General features: G+C 58.3%; 2 protein-coding genes across 3 annotated transcripts in view; both read left to right on the top strand.

The window, feature by feature from the left end:
• The first annotated feature begins 805 nt into the window (after positions 1–805).
• AQP10 (aquaporin 10) lies at positions 806–4,615 on the top strand. Its single transcript, XM_021681869.1, is given in 8 exon segments — positions 806–836; positions 1,826–1,968; positions 2,359–2,485; positions 3,156–3,293; positions 3,391–3,460; positions 3,462–3,504; positions 3,729–3,946; positions 4,410–4,615. Coding segments are annotated over 8 exon segments (960 nt in total). The 3' UTR covers positions 4,600–4,615.
• Positions 4,616–5,566: 951 nt separating this feature from the next.
• Positions 5,567–8,390, top strand: part of ATP8B2 (ATPase phospholipid transporting 8B2) — a 19,962-nt gene continuing 17,138 nt past the window's right edge. For both annotated transcript variants that reach the window (XM_021682173.1, XM_021682176.1), the window contains exons 1-2: positions 5,567–5,725; positions 7,832–7,899. In XM_021682173.1, the coding sequence (XP_021537848.1) occupies positions 7,869–7,899 (31 nt within the window). In that variant the 5' untranslated portion in view covers positions 5,567–5,725; positions 7,832–7,868. The remainder of the gene's footprint in view (positions 5,726–7,831; positions 7,900–8,390) is intronic.

Genomic DNA, 8,390 nt, shown 5'->3' on the forward strand with positions numbered 1-8,390 from the left:
GAGAAAGGAAAATCTAAATGATTTGAGAGAGGGTTCAGAGGAATCTGGGGATTCAGGATTCTCATTTGCATCTACCCAGATGTAACCTATCTCAAGTGTCAGGATCCTACCCTTTCTCTTTTAGGACCGTAACCCTGACATAGGAAACCCAGCGGGGCTAAGAATTCCACCCTCTCTGAAGCTCTGCTACTCCTACAGTCACATTTGAGCTGGTCCTCCACTCTGGTGCCTACTGGATGCAAGAGGTTAGGCTTTCCTTAAATGCTGTGAAGGGAGCCCGCTGGCTTGTGGTCTGCCTTGGCTTGGCGACCAGCTCTGCGGAACGTAGTGACCATTTCCCTTGGCCTCTCCAGTGCTCGACATACTGCACTAGGGCATATCCTTTCAACCAGTAACTGCTTCCAACTGACCACTGCTGACAATTTTAGTCATTGCATCCTTCACGCTAGAGACTATCCATATTCTACCTACTACCATGACAGGGTTCTTGTCAACCAGCCCGTGAATGATCACCCAAATTCCATTCTAGAGTTTGCAGAACCACTCCCGACACCAACTGTCTTAGAATGGGTTCCCTGGGCAAAGACTAAGATGAAAAGAGACATGAACAAGGTTTCTTGGGGGTGCTAGCACCCTCAGGGGATACACGTGTAAGAAAGTGAGGAAGGCAGGATTAGGCTAAAGAGGTGACTGACCCAAGGAAGTTACAAGAGAAGACTTGGAAGCTGGAGTGACCCTTCAGGGTTGTTCTACATTGAGGCAAAAAGGCCAGGTCTTTGTATCCCTGCATCGACCAGTCATCGACATGGGCCGCGTAAGAGGGCATGTCACCTTGGGTGAGGCTGTCTCAGGCCATGAAAGGTATTAACTGTGAGGGAAGCAGCTGTGTGCTATCAGCATCTGATATTCCCAGCAGCTGGGAAATGGTGCATTGGCCCCAAAGTGGGTACCCACTACACCCCGTAAAGAACTCCTGCTACAGAAGTGCCCAGGATTGTGCTAGAGCCCGTGGGTCAATACGGCCCAGCTCTCAAGAACCTCATAAACTCTATACAGCATTTTAATTTGTATATTTCCACCTACCAGAAGAACATACACTATAGGAGAACAGGCACTGTATCTTGCTCCCCCCTGCTCCCCGGGGTCTAGAACTTGACTCATAGTTGACTGAACATAATTGGAGGCTTGCGATAAGAAGTAAGAAGTGGCTATGTATGTGCAGAATCAGGGTGGCAAGCACCCAGAGAAGGGGAGGTGGGGCTCAGCGTGGGTGTGAAGGCTCATCTGGAGCCAAGGCAGGCGACACAGAGCTAGAGCACTTTCTAACTGAGGTGAGACTCTGCATGAGGGCAGTGCAAGCATTCAATGAGTGGGTTTTATTTTAAGCATCCAAATGGTTGGGGGAAATGCTTCATATCCCACATGAGAGGCATTGTGCAGTAGGAGGTGAAGAGTCAGACCTAGCCCTTAAGTAGCTGTGTGGCCGAGGGGAGTCCTGAGGTTCTCAAGACCCTCATGAGCAGAGTGGGAACAGTAGCGCTGCCTTTCGAGGTTGTGGCCAAGAACACTGACGCGGGATACTTCCTCCAACCCGTCGGCATAGGAGGAGGTTACCCCCGAGAGGAATGGGGATGACAAAGGAGACAGGGTCTGGGCAAACTCCAGGCTCTGGTCATGCACAGAGCCTGCCCTTGGACCTTCTCCCGTTATCTCTACCTCCCTAGCCTGCACACGTGTGCAGATACCGTATCCAGGAGCTGAGCTAATTGGTTTTAAAGTCTTTCCCTTATCGTTTCCCCTGTCCGGCTGTCGTGTGCCCATGCAGACGGAGAGAGTTGCAGCCTGAGACAGGGTGTCCTCAGTGTGGCCTATAGTCAGCCCCTAACCAAAGTCACGGGCCGGCTCCGGATCCGCAACCACCTGGCCCGACAGTGCCTGGCAGAGTTTCTGGGTGTGTTCGTGCTCTTGGTAAGCCGGCTAATGGGGGAACGAAAGAGCCGAGGTGGGCAAAAGTTTTCGGCTCCTCCTGGTGTCTCTATTTCTTCTTCCTGCTGTCTGGCTTCTTTCAACTACCCATCATTTCTCTCCCTGTCCTTGTCCCTTCCATTCCTGTCCTACTCCCTAATTTTTATTCCTATCCCTGTCCATCTCTCATCCTCCTTCCCTTTCTTCACTCGTCCTTCACGTCTCCCCTTTCCTTCCCTCTGTCTGCTTTTCTCCCTTCCTTGCTGACCCCTCCTGTTCATTCAGCTCTCTTGGCTCCTCCTCTGCCTTTCCACCTCTCTCCCCCTGTTCCCTGTTGGTCCCCCAGGCTCCCTATTCCTGGTTCCTGTTCCTCATCTTCCCTCTCCCCACCAGCTCCTCACCCAGGGGGCTGTGGCCCAGGCTGTCACCAGCGGAGAAAACAAAGGCAACTTCTTCACCATGTTTCTGGCTGGCTCTCTGGCGGTTATAATAGCCGTCTACGTGAGTGGTAACGTTTCAGGTGAGGAGGGTGTGGGGTCTGGTCATCAGAGGGGGTAGAACGTGCACGTGCACGTGAGTGTGGGTATATGGCATAAGGCAGATCCTTCGGTGACTCATGGACATTATCTCCTTGAGCTTGACTAGTGCCCTGGACTGAGATATGCCTTTGGCCTGGTCCAGCCCCTTCCCTTTGTGTGTCCCTCTTCCACTTACCTAGACAGATCTATGGCAAGGTAAGTACTGTCTTCGCGTGTCCCCCTCCTGAAGCCCTCTGGGGTCACCTTGTGGCAGCGCCACACCTTCTTGTCCCCCAGACATGTGCTGTGTCAGTGTGCCCGGCTGGGGCCTGGAGACACGAACACTGTAGGCAGACCCTGGGCTTTACTGTGTGACCTCGACAAGTTGCATGACCTCCCTGAGCCTCAGCTTCCTGACGCACGATGGGAGAAGTGACATCTGCCTTAAGAGTTGCAAGCTCCAGGGGTGCCTGATGGCTCAGTCAGGACAGTCAGAGGAGCATGCCACTCTTGATCTCAGGGCTGTGAGTTCGAGCCCCACGTTGGGAGAAGAGACCACTTAGATAAATAAGATTAAATTAAAAAGTTGTGAGGGGCAACAGCAGCATTACCTGGTGAGCGCCTGGCAATGACACTTAAGGGATGGTGGTTTTCTTTTCTGGATCCTTGAAGGGGCCCACCTGAATCCAGCCTTCTCCCTGGCAATGTGCCTCCTGGGGCGTTTCCCCTGGGCCAAGCTTCCCGTTTACTGCTTGGTGCAGCTTCTCTCTGCCTTCGGTGCCTCTGGAACCACCTACGCTGTCTACTATGGTAACATAGTTGGGAGCATCTGCGTGTGGCCAGGAGTGCCTTGCAGTGGTTTTGCATGAACAAAGATGGAAATCCTGGGTGTTCCCCTCCCCTGCAGATGCCCTACAGAATTATACAGGTGGCAACCTGACAGTGACTGGCCCCAGGGAGACGGCCTCCATCTTTGCGACCTGCCCCGTATCTGTCCCTGAACAATGGCTTCCTGGATCAGGTAAGTGCGACGGGTAGACCTGGGAAAGCCCCGGTCTTTGCTCTTGTCCCCTGGGATTCTCTGGGATGTGGGGTTGGGTCTATCTCTGCACCATCCCCGCCCCAGTTGCCTGTGTTGGACAAAATCAGATGACGTGGGTTGGTGGCCTTGGATGCTTGGGTGAGAAAGGGCAGATGGATCACCTGGCAGCTTATGGGGGCCCCTCTGCCTCTTTCAACTCCAAGGTTCTGGGCACAGGGATCCTGATTGTGGGCACCTTGGCCATCGTGGACACACGGAACAAGGGAGTGCCTGCAGGTCTGGAACCTGTGGCAGGGGGGCTGCTAGTCCTAGCCATCGGGCTATCCCTGGGTGTCAACTGTGGGTTCCCACTCAACCCTGCCCGCGACCTGGGCCCACGGCTTTTCACCTACGTGGCTGGATGGGGCCCTGAAGTCTTCAGGTGGAAGACTACGGCCTCCTCCCCTGGGGCAGTCCCTTCACTCTCCTCCCTCTGAGTCTGGGTCCCCAGCTCTCTCTGCTTACATAGTTCTCTTAGCCTCTTAGGACAGTGTCCCTCATCTACATCCTGGTTCTCCCTTTCTCTCTTGCCCCTTCTCCTCTCCCTCCACCCCTTCCACCGAAACTGTGGGGATGGTGTTCTTGGGTGTGTCATATTACCTCCTTGGGCATTAGTGACCCCATCAGCAAAATGGGTATATTCAGATAATTCCCTAAGGCAAGAGCTGGACCAAGGCTCTCCTGGGGGCTTCTCTCTAAGTGCTGTGCTTTGTTGCCAAGACACCCTCTTCCTGGTGTCCATCTCCCCAGGAACTGCTTTCAGGAGCACTCTTGTGACTGCCCCCAGTGCTCCACGGGGAGGCTAGGGGAGTCAGCCCTGAGAGCCTCATGTCCCTCTCTTGTAGGGCTGGTAATGGCTGGTGGTGGGTGCCTGTGGTGGCCCCTCTGGTGGGGACCACGCTTGGCACAGCCACATACCAGCTGCTGGTGGCTCTCCACCACCCGAAGGAGTCAGAGCCAGCTCAGGATCTGGAGTTTGCCCAGCATAAAGCCTCCGACTTGAAAATGCCTGCCTCAGTTCAGTTGCCGCGGTAAAGGTTCTGACACGACAGCCCTCACCTCCCTTGTGGACACTGGAGAGGGCCAGAGATCCAGGGGTGGTGACAAGACATTCTCTCTCGACGAACACACCAGCTTCGCGGTTCGCTAACGAGGCCTCGTTTCCTTTTAAACTGCGGAGGATGCCTGGAGGCGGCGATCCCGGCCAGACCCTTCCTGCCCTCCAGCCCTCCTCTCCTCCTCCCCTCTTCCCCACGTCCCCTCCTCCCACTTTGGACCCTGATGGCTTCTGCGGACGTAGTGCCTCAAAGTAGCCACCAGAGGGCGCGCCCGGGAGCGGCGCGGGAGGGCCGGGGCAGCCCCGGCGAGGGGGGCTTCCTGCGGAGCCCGGTCCCCCTGCCGGGCTCCCAGCCCCAGAACCTCGGTGCGGCCGCCCTTCCCTCGCGGGGCGGCTCTCCAGATGGCGAGGGTGCGAGCCGGGCCTGCCTGGCGGCCGGGAGCGCAAACGGGGAAACTGAGGCACGGCCCAGTGCCCAGACGCTCCAGCCGTCCGTCCCGGAGTGGGGTGAGGCGCGCCGCGGGGCAAGGCCCTGACTCCGGGGCCGCGGGGCCGCGCTCCCGGGCCCCTTGCCCCCGAATAAAGGCGCCGGCGCTCCCTATGGGGCGCCGGGCTGGCTCAGTCGGAGGAACTTGCGACTCGATAACGGAACGGGGTCGTGGGTTCGAGCCCCAGGTTGCGCTTGGAGGTTACTTAAATAAACTTGGAAAAAACCAAAAAGACGTCTGGGCTCGCTACTCTCCTGGCTGACTTGGCTTTTTGGCTGCGGGATGGATGTGCAGTGGGTGGGTGGGGGGAGACACGGCCTCGGAAAGGTTAAGACCCCGCCCCCCCGCCCCGCACAAAGATGGCGGCTCCCGCCTCCCCTCCCCCTCCCTCCCCCTCCCCAAAACCCCCTCCCGCCCCCCGCCTCTGCCGCCGCCTCCGTCACTTCCGCCCCGCCGCGGCCGAAACTGACACAAAGTAGCGGGCCGAGCCCCGGGGGAGCGGGGCTGCAGCTGGGGGCGAGAGCCCGCGGGGAGCCGAGCCGAGCGCCCCCCGCCGCAGCCCCCGGCATGGGCAGGACGGGGCGGCCGGGGCGGGCGCCGGGCGCCGCGCGCTGAGGTGAGGCGGGGCGGGCGCGCGTGCTCGCACGGAAGAGGGTGCGGGTGCCTGGGGATGGGGGTCCAGAGGCTGTCCGCGCCGCGGGAGGGTGGGGTGCTGAAGGAGGGGGCGTGGAGCAGCGAGGAGGGGGGAGTCGCCCCGAGAGTTGTGGGGTGAGGGCAGTGACCCTGGTCCGAGGGTTTGGGCGCCTGGAGAAGGGAGTTCGGGGCTGCTAGGCTTTTTCTCTTAAGGCGGAGGTCTCTGGCGTGAGCAAAAGCAGGGGCGCGAGGAGGGGTAGTAGCTTTGGGGATTCAGAGTTGGGGAGTGAGTCCTGGCATCTGTCCTTGGCGATGTAAGGTGGCCGGGGGTGCTGGTGGTAGGTGAGCTGGGGTCTAGGATTCCATTTCCTTCTGTTCCCCTGACCTGCCCACAAATACCCCTGCCAACCTTCTCTGAAAGAAGGGGTCCGTCTTCCCGGGTTTGGTCTGGAAGGGAGCAGGGGCCGGGCGGAGAGGAGGAGCCGTTTTCGTACATGGAGCATTGCCTTCTACCCAGAGCTGGCTATTTTTATCCCAAATGTGGCTGCAGAGGGGGCTGGGGCAGGGTGATGGGCAGGGCCACGTGGCTGGTGTGCCTGATGGTTCAGAAAACCCAAGCTGTGTGAGACTGGGGAGAAGTGAGAGGGGTTCCCTGTTTCCCCGTCTCCCACTCTTGTTCCCTCCCTATTAGGGCCCCCCAGAGGGGATGAGGTCTGGGACCAAGTCAGCTTTCATTCTCCCCAGGGTCTTAGAGGTAAAACAACTTTCCTGCTCCGTGTCCAGACTCCTGACTCCTAGGTGTGTGTGGTTCCTTCATTAATTCTTTCATAGCATTCAAACCCAGATCTTCAGGCTGATGGTTTCTTGATTGCCTCCCTTTAGGAGGGTGGGGCTGGCTATGGAATTTGGATGCCAACCCTTCCATCCTCTCCTTTAACCTCTTCCTCCACACCCCACCCTGTCATGACTCATACTCTAGACTGGGTGGAGACCCTGGCCAGGGCCACGGGAGGAGGGCTTGGCATCTCTAAAACGGTGGATGAGGTTTTTCCTCCTGAGCCACCCTTGGCGATCAGTGTTGGGGAGGGTCGGCGAGGAAAAGGACTTCTGGCTTCGTGCCTGATCTGGGGTTCAGAAAAGGAGTCTGAGTTAGTGAAGGGACGACTGGTGTGGATGACGGGCTGTGGCCAGAGTCTGTAATTATAGAGGTTGGGCAGACAGGCAGTCAGTATCTTTTTGGGCCGACAGGCTGGCAGGCTGTGCCTAAGAGGCCGGAGTCAGGGGCACCGATGAGGGGGAAGGCTTTCCACCCAGACAGAGAAAAAGGAGGTGTGACAAGAGGACCTGGGACCTGGCTGGCAATAGGGATGAGGCAGGCCTTTTGGCTTTTTGGTGAAAGGGACACGGGAAGATGGAAGGAAAGCAAAGGCCTGTCTGACTGGTACTCCTTGAGCCTACATCTATTGCCATCCTGACCGGGCTGGGCTTGTGGAGTGTGGGGTGGGGAGAGAGAGCGACTCCCCACCACGGTGGGCACGGCCCCTCAGCTGACCCACACTGAGAGGAAGTGGTTTGGGGACTGTGTTCAGGAAATGCAGCTCACACTAGAGGAGCTCCCCTGCAGGAGGTGAGAATGGAAGGCCCAGTAGTGGGAGGATGGGGGCATTATAAGCATTTTGGGAAGGGTGGAGCCTACCCACTTTGTTTCCTGAGGTTCTGCCAGGTGTTTCCTGGCTCAGGTTCCCTCAACCCCACCCTTTGGTGGAAACTCTGCTTTCCAGTAAACACAGGCACCACTCATTGCCATCAGAAGGGCACGTGGTGGCATCCATTGCCCCGGGGACAGGTTCCCTGGATCTGTACCCCTCCTGCCTGGCCACTTCTCTCTGTCCCCTTCCTTGACCTGTAGGTCTCAGCTTCTGTAAACTGCTAGTCCTGACACACACACACCCATCCAAGGCTGAGGCATAGGGGGGAGGCCGTGGGGAAGGTCAGACCTGGGGACGAGAACCTTCAGGAAGAGTCTGAAGAGGGGAATGAAGGGTTACCCTTGGCTTTCTGATCTCCTGCATATGTCACCTTCCTGCAGGGTCTCCCATGGGATTGCTGGCACCTTGCTGGGTGAGATGGCACTGTGTGCAAAAAAGCGCCCCCCAGGTAAGACCGGGGCGGCAGGGGGATTGGAATCCCTGGGATCATCAAGATTGGGCGTTACTATGGCTCAGGGAGCAAAGGGAGGAGGGACACTGCCAGTGAGTCTGGAGGAGGGTCATCACAACCCCTGCCCATCCTGGGGGGAGCCTAGGAAAGCGAATTCTTCCCCTGGATGCCTGAGCTGGGCTCTCCTCCCCGGGGTGCTGAGTACCTGCCCCTTTCGACTTGGGGCACCTCAGCGCTTAGTCTCGGGCCTGGGGCGCTGCGTTCCCACCTTCTCTCATTTCTCCATCCGCCCCGCCCTCCCGGTTTTCCTGCGGGCGGGGGCGGGATGAAAGCGGTTGCCCGGACAACACTGGCGGTTCCCCCCCCGGGGGCGGGGCTCCGAAAGCCTCCCCAACGCCGGTTTGGCAGGCGCCGCCGCGGGGGGGGGGGGCGGGCGGGGGGCGGAGCCGGGGCGCGCGCCGCGCTCGGGCCACTGGGCGCGCGGGCGG

The sequence above is a fragment of the Neomonachus schauinslandi genome, chromosome 6, assembly GCF_002201575.2.
Source record: "Neomonachus schauinslandi chromosome 6, ASM220157v2, whole genome shotgun sequence".
Taxonomy (NCBI): Eukaryota; Metazoa; Chordata; class Mammalia; order Carnivora; family Phocidae; genus Neomonachus; species Neomonachus schauinslandi.